The 21,271-nt window shown below is 44.1% G+C and overlaps 1 protein-coding gene across 1 annotated transcript in view; it reads left to right on the forward strand.

The window, feature by feature from the left end:
• The window catches only part of RNF150 (ring finger protein 150), a 180,397-nt gene that overhangs the window by 128,594 nt on the left and 30,532 nt on the right, over positions 1-21,271 (forward strand). The window contains exons 5-6 of the mRNA XM_019730798.2: positions 8,452-8,548; positions 14,811-15,021. Coding sequence (XP_019586357.2) covers positions 8,452-8,548; positions 14,811-15,021 — 308 coding nt within the window. The remainder of the gene's footprint in view (positions 1-8,451; positions 8,549-14,810; positions 15,022-21,271) is intronic.

Consider the following 21,271-nt stretch of genomic DNA (forward strand, 5'->3'; position numbering starts at 1 on the left):
CAAAACACTGCGTGGTCACCACTGCAAGGACTTTCTATAGAGAGATGTAGAAATGTGAGACAGTGTGGAAGTTTATCACCCCAAGGAATGAGGGAAATCTGGCTAGGCCCATGATTATTTTCCTCACTGTTCATACCTCTTTTCTACTCAGCCATCTTGATTAGTTCAGAATGCTGATTTGGACCCATCCTTTCCAACTTTATTTTCTTTTCTTACTTCTAAAGCAGGGGTGTCCAAACTTTTTTCAACGTTTTTCACCAAGGGCCATATGCGGTAAAATACACAAACAGCCGGGCCACTCACTCGACGTAAAGTACGTATTGCCTCACCTGGTTTATTTAAGTAAACTAAATATATTTTTGGAATTTGCTGCAGGCCAATTAAAAATGGATTGTGGGCCGCAGTTGGCCCGCAGGCCGCAGTTTGGACACCCCTGATCTAAAGTCTTCTAGCTTTCAACCCAACTGAGTTTCTCATCCATATCATAACATTACAGCTCTGCCTTTCCTCATGTCAGTTCCTTCTCCTTGGATTTCTTCCCTCCAATCTCCACACGTCAAAGTTCTGCCGCTCTTACAGTTTCCTAATTTCCCCATAAAGTAACTGCTCCCTTCCTTGACTTCTGTGGTACTTTCACTTGTACCTATTTACAACCCATCACTTTACATGTTGTACTAACATTGCTTAAAATAGTTAATGTCACTGTTTTCCACTGGACACTTGCTAACTAAGCACTTTACAAACAAGTATTTAATCCTTACAATAATCCTGTAAGGTATTTTACTAGTCAGGATAGGCTAGGCTTTGCTACAGCAACAAAACAACAACAACAAAACAAAAAAACCCAACTCTCAGTGGCTTAATGCGACAAAGATTTCTTACTTTTGTTTGTGTCTATTATGTATCAGCTGGGAAAGTGTGCTCAGGCCAGTCATGCTGACAGAGCAGTTGCCATTAATTGACCAGTCTAGCATTAAATGCCATGACCTGAAGTGAAATCTGTAATTTATCTTCATAACATATTGACCAGAATTAGTCCCATGACCATAGCTACTACCAGGAGAGCCTGGAATCTTCCTGTCGGCCTGAAAGATACTGCCAGTATATCGGATGAGCAGTACTGAGTGCCTCAGTTAGGTACTGTCATTATCCTCATGTTATAAATGAAGAAACTAAGGCTCAGAGAGGGTAAGGGGTTATGCCAGGACAGTCAGCTAAGATTTAGAATGAAATCCACTTTACCCCCTGAGCCTGACCTTTTAACCTCGACACAGTATGGACTGTGCGTCTTCCTATCAGCCGATGAACCAACAGGAAGCGTGTCTGATTCATCTTTGTACCGTCCTCATGCCGAGCACAGTGCTCTGATAAAGTAGTACTACACAACTATTACACATCAGGGAATTTATTCAGTGTTGACTTTCCTACTTTTTCCCAGAATCCCACATTCCTAGTAGTGAGTTGTGGTACCAACTTTAGAATCTCTTTAACAATATACAGAAATATTCTTTCTCAGACTTCCTCATGTGTAACTGAGAAATCCACCTTCCAGACTATACCGTATTAAAGTGCCACTCTGTCAGCAGAGCTCCTTTCTCACTTAGAGGGATAAGGGTTTAAACTACTGGTTTGCCCAGTACAGCACAGCAGAAGATAGAGAAAACTTCCATGATACACGGAATGCCTGGGCTGCTAGTTACTGGACCACTGGCCCAGCATTTGGATCAAAGATAATGCACAGAAAAAAAACTAATGATTTCTACGTGTTTTTCAAAGCCATGGCAGTCAAGATTCTGGTGAGGTTCTCACTGAATTCACTTGATTTTAGGAGCAGCTAAACAAATGGAATCCTATAAGAAAGTCGATGAGAGCAATTTAGATTTCTTTTGTCCTCTGGATAGGCGTGAATATGTTTCTCCTAGGCAACATCCATTACGGTGTCTGGGCATAGCCAATGTTGAGTAAAAGCCATCAGCACTGCCATTTTGGTCATTCTAACCGAGTAATGCCTATGCCCAGATTCATAAATCAAAGTGAGATCTGCATAGAAGGAACGGCCCTGTGTGAGGTCCACCTGGCAGTCGAGGCAGAGCATGGGCGATTGATGCCTGTAATGTCCTAAGTAGGAGCCACTCGCTCCCAGGAGAAGGCAGAAGTCTTTCATATTTTAGAGTCCATAAAAAGTAAGGAAGCTGCTTCCAGACTAAGCTCTACCACAGAATGCTCACTTGCAGGGAATAGGAACAAAATTACTGTTCATTAAATAATGACTTGGGGAATCTGGACTTTTGGAAATCATTTTTTCAGCAAACAATACTGAGAACATGTCCTAATCCAGGTACTCTGCTAGGTTTCAGACATAGATAGAAACACTTCGTCTCTGCCCTCCAAGGTGTCACAAGATCACTGGGGACACAGAACAGTAAATCAGGGTGACCGCTGAGCCTGCAGGGCCATGCTCATTGTTTGTAGCTGGTATCAATTCTGATTGTCAGACCCATGCTGTACCAGTTGTTAAAATACTTTTAATTTCACCCATATATAAACAAGTGATTCAGGAAAACAAACAAAACCACCGTGATACTCTAGCTTCTTAAGTGCCAGGTAGAATTCTAAGTGCCTTGTGTCCTTTAATTGTCATTAGCAACCCCCTGAAGGATTATCCCCAACAATAATAATACTTCAGAAGGTTGTTGTGACAATCAAAGGACACTGTTGTAAATCACTAGCAGAAAACTGAGCCACAGACCAGTTTAGTCTTTTGCCCAAGGTCTCAAAGCTAAGGCGCGGTCTTCAAACTCTGCAACCCGAAGCACATACTCAGCTGCTGCAACATACTTTGGGGACACACAACAGGGAGAAAAGGCAAAGGAACTAATGTCCTTGGTAGAGTTTGGAGAAAAGAGGTGGGATGTTCAAGGAAGAGAAGGGATATCTGAGCTGTGACTTGAAATGTGAGCGAGATTTGCCACTGAAAAAAAAAAAGAAAAAAGTAAGAAGGGCATTCCAGAGTTCTGGTGAGAGTGTGGGGTGAACATGGGAGCTAGCAGAAGAGGTGACATGTGACAAGGCCAGATTGGATGTGGTCTTTGTGTGCTGTGTTCAGGCATTTTGACTTTGTGCTAGCGGCAGCGGGGAGCAGCGGAAACATTTCAAGTCTGGAGTGTGACATCACATTTGTGTTTTGGAAAGCTAAGACAAGAAAGAGAAACCAGACCAGGTGGACAAGAGCATTGTGAAAAGGTGGCTGTCACCCTCCAGGGCACTTTAGGATACAGATGTGAAAATTTTGTGGGAAGGTGATGGAGCTGCCAAGTCACCTTCCCCAGGCCCTTTGGGCGGTGGAGAATGGGGGCACAGAGCATTTAGGGGCACTGTTAACCTCTGCACAAATAACTCAAGCCAAGGGGAGGCCTAATGAAGCCAAGATTTGGCAGCTTTCCTTTCTGTAGCCAAGCGAATACACTAAAGGCAGATCACTTTTCCCTTTCGTTTTGCTTGAACCCCAACCTCTGTAACTGAGATATTGCCTCCTTGAAGCTGGAGCACAAAAATACATTTGGAAAGAATGAAATATTGAATTCCTCCCACTCCCCCCACCCTCTTACTCATGACAGTTTAGTGGGGCGATGGGGGGGGGGGGTGGAAGAACATGGAGTAGAGAATGGGTGAAAACACCAACTATAGGACTGGGCTCGCACTGGGTTTGAGCCCTGGCTCTGCAGAGGACTAGCTCTTGGGGTACTTTAATTTACTTTAATGGGCCTCAGCTTCCTCTGCCATAGAATGGAAACACTAATTTTTACCTCATAGGGTTGCTGTGAGTTAATAATGTATGTAACATGTCTGGAACATAGCAGGCTTTTGGTAACCAGTAGGTATTATTTATTAATTCAATTAAATTAGCATTTATCCATTAAAACCTCATTCTTGCGTCATTGACAACTTCACAGAGACTATTCAGAGGCTCTGAGGAAACATTTCGACCACCCATAGAAGCACTAGATGTGTTTTATTTAATAGTTAATGGTGCCTGGGAGAATGGGATTCTTAGGTCCCTGAGTGGCTCACTTCTTTGATGACCATGTCACCGAGGGGAATGAAACAGCTTGCACTGGTGCCAAAAGGAAAACCATGGGATCCTAACCTCCATGGCAGGGTGGCAGGGTCTACCAGCCTGCAACAGGGCATGAGATGGAGAGACCAGCACAACCCTTCCTCCTCCAGGTGGGGGGAGATGTCATTTCATCAGGGCAGGAGTCACACATACAGGACAACAGAAAACAAGACTCAGTAGATGGAGAAACAGGTTGAGCTGGGTTTTCATTACTGCTAAAAATACAAGAACCTATTGTATTATTCACAATCCTCTCGGCATCATTACGCAGCCATCCACATCAACTTTTGTCAGGTGTTTAAAGAACTCTTTCAAAAATGTTTGCTTCCCATTGGGGAATAAGGAAGAAGTTTTGGTCAACCCTCAGTTGTATTTCCAGCTTATCGGGTTAGTTAAGAGATCGAATATCTTGTCCCGTTGTTCTCTGGATGTACTTGCTCACGCAGCCTTTGTTAAAACGGGAAGGGCCAATGCTCAACTGCCGGTCGTGTGAATAGGACGCGTTGAGATTGACTTTGCCTTAGAGAGGTTTGCTGAGCTGTTGTGCCTTTCACCAACCTCCAGATTCTTTCCCTCTTCCTTTGTTTATTTATTTAGTCTGGTGACTTGTATTTTTCTTTCCATTTGGGAGGGGAAAAAATGTTTTACGATTTCCATTATAAGGATATAGTCTTCGTCGTTGATGGCTAGCATAAGAAGTGTGGTGCTAGAGAAAATGGATGGAGTTAATCATCAGCACCATCACCCTATGTGTCGTTTCAGCACTTTTTAGTTTTGGCCTTTAGCTCCCCTTAGCTCCCTTTTTTATTTTGATTTTCATTTTTTTTAATTTGCAGTTACTTGCTTTCAACGTTAGGAAGTTTATTCTGAAGAGCAGACATCAGAGTAATAGCATAATATCTAAAAACAAGATGCATAATATCTAAAAACAAGATGGTGGTATTAAGACTAATGGTGGCTTATAGTTAAGGAGGGCCAGGACTTATGGTTGAAACTTTGTGGGTATTCTCTCTCTCTCTCTCTCTCTCTCTCTCTCTCTCTCTCTCTCTCTCTCTCTGTCTCTCTCTCTGTCTCTCTCTCTCTCTCTCTCTCTCTCTGTCTCTCTCTCTGTCTCTCTCTCTGTCTCTCTCTCTGTCTCTCTCTCTGTCTCTCTCTCTGTCTCTCTCTCTGTCTCTCTCTCTGTCTCTCTCTCTCTCTGTCTCTCTCTCTGTCTCTCTCTCTCTCTGTCTCTCTCTGTCTCTCTCTCTCTCTCTCTCGGTCTCTCTTTCTCTCTCTCACACGCACACGCATATACTCATTCACTTGCAAACTCCATACCTATAAGCCTGTAAGATAAAATGTCACAGATGAGGAACTGAGACTTGACGAGCTAAGACTTGCCTAAGATCCAACAGTCACAACACAGTGGACCCAGGAGCGTGGCCTCTTGATGGCCTTTACACTGTGGTTCCACTGAAGGGTCCACTGAAGGCCTGTGGCACTGCCCTGAAGGGAGGGAATTGTCTTATTCTTCGTTGTTGCCCGCTCCTAGCACGGAACAGAACGGAACAAGGGGGCGACGCAACTCCTCCTTTATTTTAGGAAGATAAATCTGGCAAGGATGAGTGGGATGAAGAGAACAGGAAAAGACTGGTGGCATGGAGACCAGTTTGATTGTTACTGCAAAAATACAGGGGGGGAAAAAATGTAATGAGATTATGAATGAGAGAGCAGCACTGAGAAAAGCATGGATGTGAAAGAAGTGTCGGAGGAGTGAGTCCCTGGGACTTGATGGGCCTGTGCGGGCAGTGAGGAGTGCCAGGGCCTCTGGTAAATATGCAGTTGGATAGCAGATATTCCCTGGGCATCCTCTGTGTGCCAGGAACTGTTCTGATGCTGGGGTACAACGTGAATTAGGCCAACAAGGCTTTTGCTCTCAGGGAGCTTATATTCTCATTGCAGGAGGTTTCAGTCAGGGGTCTCCAGACAGCCCCTATATCCCACTGCAGATTTTCAAGGAATTGGCTCACGTGATTGCAGGGGATGGCAAGTCTGAAATCTGTAGGGCGGGCCTTCTGGCTGAAGACTGAGCAGGAGCTGATGCTGCCTTCTTGAGGCAGCATTTCTTCTCCAAAAGGTTTTGCTTTGGAAAACTTTGATTGATTGAATTAGGCCCACCCAGATTATTGGGGATAATCTCCTTTATTTAAAAATCAACTGATTATAGACATTAATCACATCTGCAAAATAACCTACGTTAGTGTGTCATTGAATAGCTGGTACTATGTAGCCTGGCCTAGCTGACAGGTGAAACTAACCATAAGCATCACAGAGCTGCTGTAAGAAGGACGTGCGCATAGAAATAACTTAGGGGGTGAGGGAATGACTACTGGCTTCTGTGGCTTGGAGACGCAGGGAGGGCTTCTCTGCATGAATAGATGTATCTCCGTCTTACAGATGAGCAAACGAGACTTGGGGATAGAAGGGACTTATTTAAGCTAAAACAGCTAATGATGGGCCCATCATTCTGACTCCAGCATGTGTGCAGGAGACACAGCAGAGCCTGCCTCCCAGAAACAATCAAAGGGACAGAATGTTTGACTTTTCTCCCAGGAGGAACAGCAGTCGGTGAGCGGATTAGGAACGTGTTTCCTGAATGTAGAGCCAGAAGGCAGGGGCAGGGCGCTTGGTATTGCTTGGCTGGGGTAGGGGTGGGGGGTGCCGGGGGCTCCATCCAGGGTCAGCCCCTCCCTCACCGCTGCACTAGGACTGGCCTTCTTCCAGTGCCCAGCTCAGGGCTTTTCTCCAAGCCAGTTGTTCTGCCTAGAACGCCCTCCTTCTTCTCTGCGCCCCTTCACGTGGATAATGCCTATAGCCCTCAGGTCTTAGCCTTGGCACTTCGTCAGGGCAAGTCTCCCTGTGCACCTGAACTAGGAGAAATCTCCCAGTGAGAAGCCCCCGCAAAACTCCCTGTTCTCCTGATGTCATACTCAGCACTGTTGTCATTCCGTAGTTTGTTTATATTATTGTACTGATGTCTGCCTCTCCTGTGACGCTCCCCAAGGGAAGGGGCCAGATCTCTATCACACGGACGTGGTGAGGAGCACAGTTCTAGGCACACAATACTTGTTGGGTGAAGGCGTGGATGAAGGAATGAAGGAACGCAACACACGCCTTCAAAGCAGCGTGTGTGCAGGGCGTTCTAAACAGTAACTTGCAAACATCCTGACACATCCAGGTCGCTGCTCTCCTTTCTCTAACCGCCAGCCTGATCGTGCCCTGTGTACAGCTAATCCCATCCTTGGCACGTGGGTACGTCTCAAGTTCAGTGTAAAATGGCGCCCTTGATACACACTTCACTAATTTGGGGGGTCCTTTTTAAGCATTTGAGCCCAAAGTCCTCTAACGCAAAGACAACTGTTAGAACAAGAGAAGAGGAAAGTGAGAGAAGACAGTGGAAGTTACTCCAGGAATAGTGCATCATCGAGGAGAGAGGGAGTCAGGGGTGGATGGAATGTCCTCAGGAAGCCTTCACACTTAGGACAGGCAGAGGCTCTCTTCTTGCCCCAGGCGGGAACTTCTGACTGCTTCTGCCTCTGGGCTGGCGTCTTGTGAGTGAGAAGAAAAGCTTCTGACTCCAGCAGTCCCTGATATGTCTGAGTGGGCTCTTGAGAGCCAAGTGGGGAGGAGGTTCAGTTAGGAGGCCCTCCCGTACTTATTAAACACCCCCTTATCCTGCCACTCAGATGAAGGCTCATAAGGAATAGCACGAGGGAATGGCACTGGAGTTTGTACGCTGTACGAACAATAATGGTTACAGCCCCTTTCATTCTGGCTTCTGATTTGACAGCCAGCAGCTATAACAACTTAAAATGTCATGTGTGTTGCTAAATGCTTCCAGGAGCTCTTCTGCCCTTTTGTGTTAGAGCCCAAATATTAATGGAAATTAGCCTTTATCTTGCAGTTGTCTTCTGACTGTGGGAAAAGAAATTTTGGATTTATGTAAAAGTAGCATCTCTCAAATCATCTGGAAAGGTCTGTGTAAGTTTCCCCACTGGCATTCTTTCCAGTGACACTCTTCCTATTGAGAAAGAGGCAAATCTCTCTGTTTCAACATTCTCTGCATTTTCTGAAACTTGGAATCCTATAGGACACGCCTGGGATCCAGACAAAGTTTGACTCTGTCACCACAGGATATAAGAAGGAGCACATTTTCCCAGGTGTTCAGAGACAGAGGTTCGAGTCTTGGCTCTGCCACTGAGCAGCCGAGTGACCTTGGATGAGTCCCTGGGCTGTGGTGGACTAGGGCGTCTCTGCAGTTGCCGCCGCTCTAAGATGTATGGTTCTCATTGCAGGCATCTTTTCCACAAGTCCTGTGTTGACCCCTGGCTTCTAGACCATCGCACCTGTCCCATGTGCAAGATGAACATTCTTAAAGCCCTAGGGATCCCGGTAAGCACAGCACAGCCTACGGCATCGTCATGTCTGTCTTTCTGCATCACCCCCAAAGCAGGGACAAAACACCACCCCTGGATTTTCTATGTCCCCTCAATGCCATAGCAGCGGTGTCATCTGAGGAGGCCTTAGGAGAAGTCCCGTGTCTGAAAACACTTTTCCCCTCACTTTTTCTCAATCTGAGAGCATCATGACCCTCTCACGATGTGCATGTTATTTGTCTGTGAGTTGAGATGCCGCTTGTGCAGCTCACAACTTCTCTTCCGGGGCTGCCGTGTGTGAGCGCAGGTGAGACACCAGCAGAGGCCCGATGAGCCAGTTGTCCATCAATTTCCTCTTGTGTCGTTACCCCTGCACTGTCCTCGGCGAGATCTGCAGGCCACACTGTCTGACCTGGCCCCACGGTCGCCCAGCTTGCAGAGGAAATGAGCCTTTCCCAACACTGGGCAGGAGGACCACCGCTGCACTCAGACCTCTGTGAAGACCTTGAGGGAGCAGGAAACCAGAGCCCGAGCCACTTAACTCTAGTGTGACCATCACGCTGGTGCCTCAGTTATGTTTTATAAAATCGAGTCTCTCCTCCAGGGCAAAGAGAATCCCAGCACCTGGCTGGCTTGACACTCCAGGGGAAGACTTGCCCAGGCCCTCAGCAAGGGAAGACACAGACTGGTGGCTGGTGACACACCGGCTGCTGTGTGAGGGCAGGAAGTGAGCTAGGCCAGCAAATCCAAGGGCTGCACAGAGAGATGTCCTAAAAAAGCAGAAGCTGTCTAAAAGAAGCTAGCCAAGCGGGGTACAGAGACCAGCCTCCGCCCCCTCCCCTGCCCCTGCCACAGCCTCCTCGCTTCACTGATGGCAGAGAACAGAGAAAGTTAACAGTCCCAAGATGTCACTGAAGAGGGAGGATCAGATAGATAGCAAAGGTTTTCTTTAGTGCCCTAGGGCTAATCATTCTAGGACTATCAGAGTGACTGTTGGAGAGGGCACACCTGAAGCTTTATGCTGTCACACACTGGCTGAATTTTCTCCCCTGCACCCGCTGCCTCTGGGCCAGCTGTATGCTGATTTTCCTGGTTGATGCACCAGACACAAATCAACTTGTGTGACTATCGCTTTGAGCTAGATGTTGAAAGGCAATGCGTTACATTTTCAGACCAGAGTTGTAAATGCAGAATACATTCAAGGAGAAAATCAGTGACCGTGGACGTGAAATACTAGTAAAATCCCCACATCTCTACCAGATACCGGTGACTTAGAAAATGAACTCGCAGTGTTTGCACTTTTTGCCTTTTTGGCTGTAACTGGGTTTTACAAAGGATAGGGGGAAGTATATGTATGCGTGTACTTGCATGTGCGTATGCGTGCCTTTGGGCTCCAAAATCTGTGGAGTACGTTCTCACAATTAAAAGCAGACAAACACATGATTTGACCAATTCATATTGCTCAGGATATTTTCAGAGCTCCTAAGTTTTGACCAGGAAAATGCAACCACATTTTGTACTACATAGTGTTTGACTCCAAACTTCTCCTGAGGGGGTATAACTTCTCCAGAAGCTTACGTGTGAGTTGAGAATACAACTATTAATTGCTTTTAAAATAGAATGGTTGGGTGGCCATTTGGTTGATTTCTAAAACTAATGACGTAACTTTTAGCCATTGGGCCTTCTGGCCAGAGTTTATGCTGATCAAGTCTGGATTTTACTTCCGAGCTCGCCCAGAGAAGAGAACATTCTCCGTGAGGAAGGCATACATAACATGTGACTTCTCACAAAGCACCCAGCCATATGGCCACCCTCCGTGCCTTCCTGAGGCTTTTCTGGTTTTGTCCTAGAGGATGCTACCGAAGTCTGGATCTGGGCGGCATTTCTGGATGTTGTTTCATTCCATCCTTCATCACTGGGTAGCACCATGCCGAAATTATACCAAAGAGATGACTTTTTTTCGCTATTCTTAGACCTTTCCATGTCATTGGACAAGCTCACAGGCTTCTCAACTAGGAAACACTTCCTATAGCTAACCAAAACCCTTTGTGTGCAGCTTAAAGAATTGTTTTAGTTTTCCTAACCTCCTTATACTCCATTTCTTCTTAACCAAGGACAGTTTAAAAGGCCCTGTCACTCTCTCTGATGATTGGTGCCTGTTGGTCCTTTAGCTCCGTATTCCTCACGTATGTTGTCCTCCATAAATGTCTGTGGCACTGCACCCCTTCAGAGTGAAGGCGGCCAGTCACAGAACTCTATTTATTCACCCTGATTCTCCTTTAAGCAATGTCCACTCACCAATGACTTGGTTGTAATCCTGATCCACTAGATCGTCCAAATACAGGTGGTGTTTTTTGTTTGTTTTTATTTTTGTTGTTTTTGACTGAGTGTCCTTGTGCCTGCCAGTGCTGCAAGGCAAATAAATATAATTTGAAAGCTAAGAGCTGGGGGACATTTTCATTTTGTAAGTGCATTTCTCTAAAATGAACTAAAGAATGAAAGCAAAACTCAGAGATCACGAAATTCCCATTACAATGGGTATCTTTTTTCATTATGTTTTGTCAAGAGAAATAAAACACTCAACTGAAAGGCAGGGGGCAGGGAGAAGTCCTTTTGTTATCAGCAGTGCTCTCATCCCTCTATCTGTATCACAGTGTGTCACCCTCCTTTCTGTCCAGTCAGGTCTAGGTGTGTTTCTGGAGGATGACACGGGTTTCAGTGACTTCGCCTGTCAGGTACCATATAAACTGGGTCTTTCATATCTCAGCAAATGCTTTCTCCCATCACAATTATCCAAGTAGGAATAGGATGACTGTTATTAAATAGAAAATCCTGTGTAGCTGCAGTATTCACAAATCCCTAACTCTTTGGCAGTTGGTTTATTTGAGGAGTTTCCCCATGCTAACCTGAATTTGAATACCTATACTGTGTTCATTTGACATCTTTTACTAAACATTATGACTCTAATGTCTCTTAGAGGCATATAAATTGGATTTCTTTTCAATATATTCTATCTGATGAACCATTTAGCGTAGATATAAACTGAGAGATTCAGTAAGGTTGGTGTATTAAACACTGTATCTAAGCCAGATTATTCATACTTGCTACCACTCAGCCTCACTGCGCTAATTCTCTTTCCTCTCCCTGCTCTGTTAAAGAGATACTGTTTTCACTAGTTTACAAAGTAAAAGCAAACACCCTGCATCAAAATGAATAAAATATATTTTTTAAAAAGAAAAGAAATAAAGAAATAATATCAACAAGCAAATGCAACGTTTTGAAAAGCATATCAATTGCGATCACATAGATGATTGAATTCAGATGCTTATGGCTGAAAGAACCCTCACAGAACCCTCCTTGTGAAGCTCTTCCTCCCCGACACCCCTACATGCAATGGTTTTGCTTAGAAGCATCTTTACATAGTACAGAGGAGGGGGGGAATTATTTTCCCTTCTACCCTCCTAGGTTCTCCAGTTGGGGCCTGTAGATTAGACTCGTAAAGGATCAACAAGAGAAAATCAAACTGAAGTTTATTCACACATGCATCACACATACACGTGGGAGCCTGTCGTGATGAGTAGCTCAAAGGGGTGATTAGAACTTGAGCTTATATAGCATCTTCAAACAAGCAATGACTATTTAGAGAAATGACAAGACAACGGAAAAGGACTGTGAGTCTCTAGGACAGCAGACTGTGGAAGGTAAATATACGGAGGAAACGAATGGTGAATAAGGGCATGTTAGTAAGGTTTGTACAGATCCATTTCAGAGCTGACTCCCAGTCATTGATGATCAGATGTTCTCTTCCTGGTACAGAGAAGGGGACACTTTACAAATTTCTATCCTGCTTTTAGGCAAATAGGGGGAGAACAGAGAGCATTTCTTTATCCACTTCTCAGTTGTTTAAGCTCAAAATAATCCCTGTGCCCCCATAACATGTTTTGGAGTGGCATATTCTGCTACCCTGCAATAGCGTACCTTCCCTTTGCACATAATTTAACAGTTTTTAAAGTATTTTCTCAAATCCCCACTTAATTGATCTAAGTTCCCAAGTTCTCAGAGCAGTAAAATGAGACTCAGATAAAACTTTCAAATCAACATTTACCGACCACTTAATAATTGTCAGGCATTACATGAGGCTTGGAATTCAAGATCAATGTAATGTATTGATTCACTTTAAAAAGCTTGGGTCTCACTTATATGTAGAATCATAGAAACGAGAACAGATCAGTAATTGCCAGAGGTGGGGGCAGGGGTGGTGGTGCAAAATGTGTGAAGGGGGTGAAAAGGTACAAACATCCAACTATAAGATAAATAAGTCATGGGGATGTAATGTATAGCACGGTGACTATAGTTAACAATATTATACCGTATATTTAAAAGTTGCTAAGAGAGATCTTAAAAATTCCCATCACAAGAAAAAAAAAATTGTAACTATGTGAAGCGAAGGATGCTAACTAAACATTCAAGTAATCATTTTGCAATGCATACGTACATATATCAAATCATTATGGTGTACACTTTAAACTAATACAATTTTACATGTCAATTATATCTCAATACAACTGAGATTTAAATAAAAAGCTTATCGACTAATAGAGTAAGACAGACACAGTAGCCCATGAACACAACGGCATGAGCGAAGTGGGGATAAAGTGTTTGAGTATCAAAGATGACAAGCCGGAGGGAACACTACCTAGAAAAGGAGACCGTTGGCCTGGAAATTGAGGGGTGATTAGGAGTTCTGGTGCGAAAGTAGAGAATGGGATAAACTAGAGCGGAAACTATAGGGAGATTCGGAGCCCAGTAATGGACAAGAGATGCTCAGAACAGAACAGCTCAGTTCCAGTGTCACAGGAAATTTGGTGGACTGGTCACTCAGTGAACTGACTTTCGACAACTGGAGTGGGAATAGTTGACTCACTTTCGGTAGAAATGAGGAAGGCGAACAGAAAAGGGGATCCAGAGAAAAAGGGAATGAGCTGAATTTGAGGATTCGGTGGGAGAATGGAGATTTCCAGCTGAGTAGAAACACAGGTGTGGCGCTCAGGAGACTGGCCTAAGAGGGGAAACTAGGACAAGAGTCCCGTGCCTTGAATTTCTTGCTTGGTGCTCCCAATGAGTCCATGGGCTGTAGATTTTTCTCTTTTAATGCACTTTGAACACAGTGTGGTCATTGTGGTGTTAATTCAATCAGCGTCAACCCAGAATTCTCACCCCATCCTGCCCACCGTGATCTTCATCCACTGGGAGTGCAAAGCCATCTAATAATCGTCACTCAAGGCAATGGTGATGTTAAGACCAGAGCAAAAACAATAAAGAACAACATTAACTAATAGCTATCTTAGTATTTTTCAAGCCCATATCTCTCCTCTTAAAATGATTTTTATGAATTTGGGTAGAGGTATCACAACTGAAAGTCATTTAAAAAGCTGTTTGTGGAAAAGAGGTAAATAGCTATATTCAATTATCACTTCAAACAGCAGAACTAAGACCAAAGGGTAAAACTTGCCCATTGCCCAATAACAACAGTCTAACACCATGGCCAGCACAGACCGCCTTGCAAAGCAGACAGCTCCTCTTTTTGTTCAAGGGGAGTCACCAGGGGTCTGGGGGAACAAGTCCTGCAATGAATGGGTAATTAATTACACTGGATGGTCTCACCTAGGTTAGGATTTTAATGTAGAGGATGTGGCAAATGAATGACCAATTGCAGATTAAGTAAATAGAACTTTTTTCTACAGCTGACTTTATGGCTTATGTTTAGTAACAGCAACAACAAAATAGCCTCACCTTTGACTTTTGTGTGTGTTGTTTGTGTCTGTACTTCTGATGAGCAATTCTGACAATGACTCAGATTCTGTCCCCCACCCCACCGCCACCCCATGTCATCAGTATATTTACAAACAATGTGTGAGTCTTTGAGGGTAATTATCAGGCTGTCAGCTATTTCCTAGATGAGAAGCAATACCCTGTATAGGAAGGGCTATCATTATAAATAAATATCATGTTATTCCCTCTAAGTAATGTACAGATATTGCTACTTCTGGAATTAGAAGATCTTGTACCAAGATCTAAATGGAACATTTGGAAAGGAAATATTGGAAGATGTTTTCATGTTAATTACAGAACTACATGTGGAATATTTTTAAATAACGTGGTTCAGGAAGAAAACAGTTAAGAACTGGGTTTTCCATCGAGACAAAACATTTAGGCGGTGGACATTTCATCTCTAACTTGGCACACATTAAGACTAGATCCTTTTTCTCTCCTGGCAGCCCAATGCCGACTGCATGGACGACTTGCCCACAGACTTCGAGGGATCTCTGGGAGGCCCACCAACCAACCAGATCACAGGCGCAAGCGACACAACCGTAAATGAAAGTTCGGTCACTTTGGACCCTGCTGTCCGGACTGTGGGAGCCTTGCAGGTGGTCCAGGATACAGATCCCACCCCGCAGGAGGGAGAAGTCATCTTTTCTACCAACAGTAAGTTCTGCTGTGCTTTAAAGGGCCATAGTCAAAAGGGCTGTTGCCCAGTGGGAATTGGAAAGAGACCCTTTGCCTCAAGAGGAAAAAAGGAAACATTGCCAGGCTAAGCCATGGTACCTGGCAGGCTTTAGAAGCCCAGCTCTTTCCAGAAGCAGCAGGGCAGGCACACAGTGACACCACAGCTCTGCATGCACCCCATGGTACCTGAAGCAGGTGGGGCAGTGGGTCTGGCCTCTGTGAGTGAAGGACAAGTGAGAAAAACAACTGCAAGCGGTACTCAGCTGACTGGGAGAGGGCGCAGCTCCAGTCACTCGTTTGTGCATATGTGAGTGTGTGTGTGAGTGAGTGTGTGTGTGTGTGCACACCCCCTCCTAAGTGTGCTGGTCTGAACTGCATGCAGGAGGGTACCCTCCCCTGTGACTGCAGGACTCAGACGTGAATGGTACCCCTTTGGATGTGCATTTTCCCACAACCAAAACCCCTGTGCATGGTGGCATATTAAAATGTCTTGGGTTTTCTTCCCCATCTCCTGCATCGACTGTAAATACTGCTCTGTTTGATGGTAGTTATAAAAATATTAAAATAGCTGTTATTAGCATTAAGATTGAAGCTGAAACCTAAAATATTTACTCTTCAGTCTAATACAGCAGCAATAACAGCTTCAGGAGTTCTAAGAAAATGAGCATGCAAATTAACTTAGGTTTAAGGTTAAAAGGGTGGGTAGATATTGCAATTTTTTAAAAAGGTATATTTTTTTACCCTTGATAAAAATAACCTATTCACTGTAGAAAATCTGGAAATACAGAAAAGCAGATTAAAGCATTAGGAAATATTTTTCTTTCAATTTGACATCTTTTTGACATGTTTGTGATGTTTATAGAATTTGTAAAATCACTCATGCTGAAATTTAAAGATATGTATTCATCTGCTGAAGAAACATAATGGTCCTCATTAGTTGAAAGATTGAAAGATGAAGGAAAGAATTTTAAAAATTCAAAAATCACTCAGTACTCCGCTACCCAAAAATAATCGCTCTTGTCATTTTGGTGTATTTCATCATAATGTTAATGACACAGTTGAGACAATACCATTGGGGTTGAACATTGAGTATTGGAACCATAGCACTTTCACAGGACCTACCCAGACAGAAAGTAACTTCACGAGAAACTTGGTGGTAAATGTCTGCCCATGTGAGGTTTATTAGTTTTTGGTAGATAAGAGTTTTAAACTTGACTTTTAGAGGCATAAGGACCACAATATTGAAACATTGATCATAAACATTAAAAGTCCTTAAAGAAAGATTTTGATCCCTTTGTTTTAAAGGTCTAACATGATGCAGTCCAATATTAATATAAGACAAGCCACACACACTATTTAAAATTCTCTATAGCCACATTTTTAAAAGTGGGTGAAGTTCACTTTAATTATATTTAAACCCAATATAGACAAAACATCTTACATTTTTTGTACCAACTCTTCAAAATCTCGTGTGTATTTTACACGTACAGCACATGTCAGTATGGACCAGCCACATCTCAAGGAGCCACATGTGCTGGTGGCTGCGGGTCATAGAAGAACCTTACGGGTCATTTCACCTTTCCCATGATGGACTTCTAATTTTACCTGAGAAAACTGTGGCCCAGAGGAGTCAGTGGCTGACTCAGGTCAAAGTTCTCTTTTCAGAGTACACGTTCACCCATAATATTTCTGGCGATTGGAGACCTTCCATTACCATCAGGGGTATCACCATCAGTGGCTAAGTGAAGTATGCTGGAAGGCCTGATAGAATTTTGCTAGCAATGCAAAAACCTTGAAGGTATGAGTCCTTTTCTGAGCCCAGGAGAAGAACGAAGTCAAAAGTGCATCATTTTCCTTCCAATAAAATGGTTTTTTACTAGTCCAGAGAAAAAGGTGTCCTCTGTTAGATTCCTTATTTTGAAGAGTGGCTGCATACCTCAGACACCTCAGTAAAGCCCAGATGGCAAATGAAAAGGTGTAGTTTGCGGGTTAAAATATATCCCAAAAAAATGAAATTGAAAGTTATGGTCAGTATCTATATAATGTATAATCCCTAAACTGTTTTTCCCTGAAATAGAGTGTTAAGGTCACAGCAGGCACTCTGTGTTTCTTGAACGACTTAAGGTGTATTTATTTATTGTTCTAGCTGAGCTAGAAGCAGGGAGCTTCTGTTCACAACAGCAGGAAAAATGCCAGGTGATTGCAAAGGAAGGTACTGGTAAAGACGGAGGGACGATATCTGTAGTCTGAAGACCGATGGCATGTACGCACATGGCTGGAGATATCAGTCTCATAGCACAGACACTGAATGTTTCTCCCAAAATATTTTTCCTAAGCCCTTTATTTGTGATTCGTTTTATTTATGGGAATTTAATAGAATAAACCAAACATAATCAGTCTGATTAGATGTTAATGATTTCTACCATTAACCAAATGGCTGCAGGTTCCTTAAGGGGAAAGTTTTCTGCTTCTCTACAAGTTTATAAATTGCCTTGTGCCCTCACTCAAATAAATAATCAATAAATGAACAAACACAGATGCAGGAATAAATGAGTGAAAAGGTTCAAATTCTCATCAACATTATCGTAATCGACTCTAATGCGATCTGAAAAACATGTGGATGGAGAAATAAGCGTAGCCGGGATACAGGATTGCTACAAATCACAAATAAATAATCCACTGGAGGGTTGGACCTGAGTTTTCTTCACATTATCTTTTCCCACCTCACATCTCTACAGACCCGAGAAATAACTAGAAAACGAGGAAATAACAGTAGCTAACAAATATGTAACACCAGCTATGCAACACGTGCCCTAGATCAGCTCACAGCGACTCCGTGAAGTACATACTATTTTTATCCCCGTCTCACTGATGCAGTAATGGAGGCACAGAGACATTAAAGTAACTGACCTAAGCTCGTGATAGGTGGAGTCACTGGACCCTAGCGTCCCGTGCTTAATCACGATTAGGTGATGCACAGGGGGAGAAAACGAATACAGTTGCTGGCTCTCATTTCACTTATTTATTCTTTTCCTCCATTTTTCTAACTCTCTGAAAGATCAAAAACTTGTGTAGTTCCTACCTGAATTCTCATTCATCTCTACCTCTGTTCTTCCTTTCCTGGCAAAGACTGTTGGTGAGTCGATCAAATGCATGTAAAAGTCATTTCAGCACTCAGGGAAAGTGTAGGACAGATTGTCTTTAGAGTGAAGATGGGAAAATCTGGCATTAAAGGATCATCTTCAACTCCCAGGAAAAGAAAAACAGAAAAGCATTTATAGAGCAAAGGAAATCTAAGCTTGTTGCAAGTCTGACACTTGGGAGAAAGATGTTCTTTATGTATATCTTTAATGTTTCTGGCATTTCACCTTTTATAACCTCACCCGGCAGTCCCCAATTGCACAGTGTTTCTCTTCCATCTTCGTGCAAGGGGTCATTGGTGTGGTGCCCAGATGTCACTCACTAGTCTTGATCTGCCTTCCTGATTCTACCAACCGCATACTTTGCCTTCTGACTCTGTCAGCACAGGCTGCAGATTGTTGGATATGCTTCAGCAGGGGAAAATTGTCCTTGGGATCAAAGGAAAACACAGCTAAACAAACAGCCCTGGCTCTTTGGAGACTCCAGAGAGAAGCAAGAGAAAGACGCAAAGGAGCAGACGCCATCACCCCTCCCAAAACATTCAGTGTTGCTCCACATCTTCCTGCGAGAGATGGAAACCTTTCCTTTATTTCTCAAGGAAGTTGTTGACACCACCATCCTCTTCCTTTATCGAATCACTACACAATGAACTAGTCATGCCTCTAGGTCATTACCTACTTGCCACTCCTTCACCTCAAACTACAAGGACCCAACCATTGGCCCATGGAATGGAGAATAGAGGCTGGAAGGAGCTGAGAGCTGGAAAGAGACGTGGAGATGGGCAGAATCAAGATGTCTCAAATCTGCCCGAATACATTCTGAGGACACGTGGCATAAGGTGTTTGGCCAGGAGAAGACCTGGTCTTCAAGTTGTAAGGAAGGAAACAGTACACATGCATTAATTCTAAAACTAGGCCAGTTGAAATGAAATGTGGCATGGGATTCCTCCGAGAAACTTCCTTTGCTAACTTCCTATCAACTCCGATCCTTGGGGGAAGCGTAGTTTCCCCCAAATTTCTAACATGTTGAGCACACATGACTTGTGATGTGTTCAAAAGGCACCTTTATTTTTGCTGCACGTCCACAGCTGTGTTGAATGGGTGCCCCCGGGATGAAAATTCCAGCAGGAATTTTTCTGCTCCAATTCCTGCTCACTCTTAGGTGACTGACAGTTCTAAGAGTCCCTTTAGGTCCCAAACACAGACAAAAGAACGTTTTTTTTTTGCAGGGCCCTTTCCATTGCAGTCATTCCTGGCCCTCGGGACAGACGGATCTCTGTCGCTTACTCACGAGGCCTCCTATAGCCCCTGTGCATCCAGCAGCCAGTTTGCAGCCTCTGTCTGCTAAAGTGCCCTTATCCTCCAGGAGTTGCTCTGGGAGAGGGCCCATGTCCAGCCCAGTCCTGCTCGCTGCCCTGTGTGGCCTGCTCTGGGACACTCACACATCACCTGCCCCACAGTCCTCTCTAATACAGCCTCTGACCTTTGACCTCATCCAGACTGGCTGCCTCCTCTCTCCGGATTCCTGAGTCCACAGTCTGCTTTAGCTTTTGTAAGGCTTGAGTCAGTTCTCTCTACGTTCCACCTACAGGAACATATTTCAGAATCCCTCAGGGGTTCCCTTGCTGTAACCCCACACTGGGCGTGAGTTTGGAAGGGAACCCCTTCCTCCCATTTTGGCGGGAGGAGTGCGATGCAGCATGACAGTACTCTCTCCACAGACTGTCTCTACCACTGTCCCCACTTTCCTCTCCCTCTCTCTCCTTGTCATTGCCTCGCAGTGGGTGCTGGGTCCTAGACTCACAGAACAGGTTCCCCCTCGCATCCAGCCGCCAGTGGGCAGGCAGCAAAGGGACGGCAGAGGTGGGAGAGGCTGCCTCATTCTTTGCTGTCCACCTCTCCTCAGTAGGAACAGAGGCAGGAAGAGTCCCACGAGAGGCCAAAGAATGAGCTTCTGAATGTCTTCATGGTCTTCACCAGAGGACACATTCTTAGCGGATATGGCTGCGAAACTATGGTCCCTTTGCAAAGAACCTAGAGATAGGTCAGCCTTTTGGGGAGGAAAAATGCTCGTACTCTTCAAAATGCACCCCCGAGACAAAAATAATTGTCTCAGCACAGCTGAAACTGCAGCCCAGAAAAAAGTCATTTTCAGAAGGAAAAAAAAAAAAGAAAGTCATTAGCAGCCATCGCTGCAAGCACCAGGAGCTCTCCAGGGACACATACTCCAGACTAATTTTGGAAAAGACTTCCAGAGAGTTCTCTGCAGACTGTGTGCAGTCTCTGTGGTGATTTGCATTCTTTTCTTTGAGAAACTCAGTGTAAACCTCTCTGGGGATTCTTCATTGCTAAAGACAACGTTTTCTTAAAATTAGGCCAGAAATGACATTCAGTCTTATATGTTTTAAGTTCTATGTTTATTGTTTAGGGAGCAACTGATGCAGCATTCAGATCATCTATATTCAAAAGTGTTAAATGCCCCCGGGCCTGCCCTGACCATGCAAACAAGGGAAAGTGTGCCGCTGGACTCCTCCAGGAACCGGGTTTTGAACCTCCGAGGCAAGACAACAGAGAAAAAGGGAGGGTTGGCATGTACATCACATTTCTGTTTCAAATGTGCAACTACACATTGCTACGTTTGCAAAGTAGCGATTTCCAGGTTTTATGTGACTGCAAAATATACTGGTGCATCCAGAAATAAACACATCTAGATAAAGCATTCCAGTGTTTATGAGGGCGGACAAGAGTGAGTAGCCACGTCTGCTTTTTTGACTTGCATCAAAGCCTGAAAGGACAAAGCAGCTACTTCTGACTATGGATAAATATGCTGGCTGGAACCAGTGAGGAGAATGGTCTCCCTGGGTGCCCATAAAATTCACATTAGCCTTGGCAAGATGACTGCTTTGATTTGTGAGCGTATTCCAGTGTGGCAGACAACAGCATCAGCCAATGCTTTAAGACTTTAGACCTCACTGTCATCTCCCCTGAGGAAATAGTGAAGCCGCGGTGGGCAGCCATGCTTCATTCTATACAAAATGAAACATTTGCAGATTGTGACACTGCTTCCCCCAATCAGCTCTGTGTTTCCG

The sequence above is a fragment of the Rhinolophus sinicus genome, linkage group LG07, assembly GCF_036562045.2.
Source record: "Rhinolophus sinicus isolate RSC01 linkage group LG07, ASM3656204v1, whole genome shotgun sequence".
NCBI classification, from domain to species: Eukaryota; Metazoa; Chordata; class Mammalia; order Chiroptera; family Rhinolophidae; genus Rhinolophus; species Rhinolophus sinicus.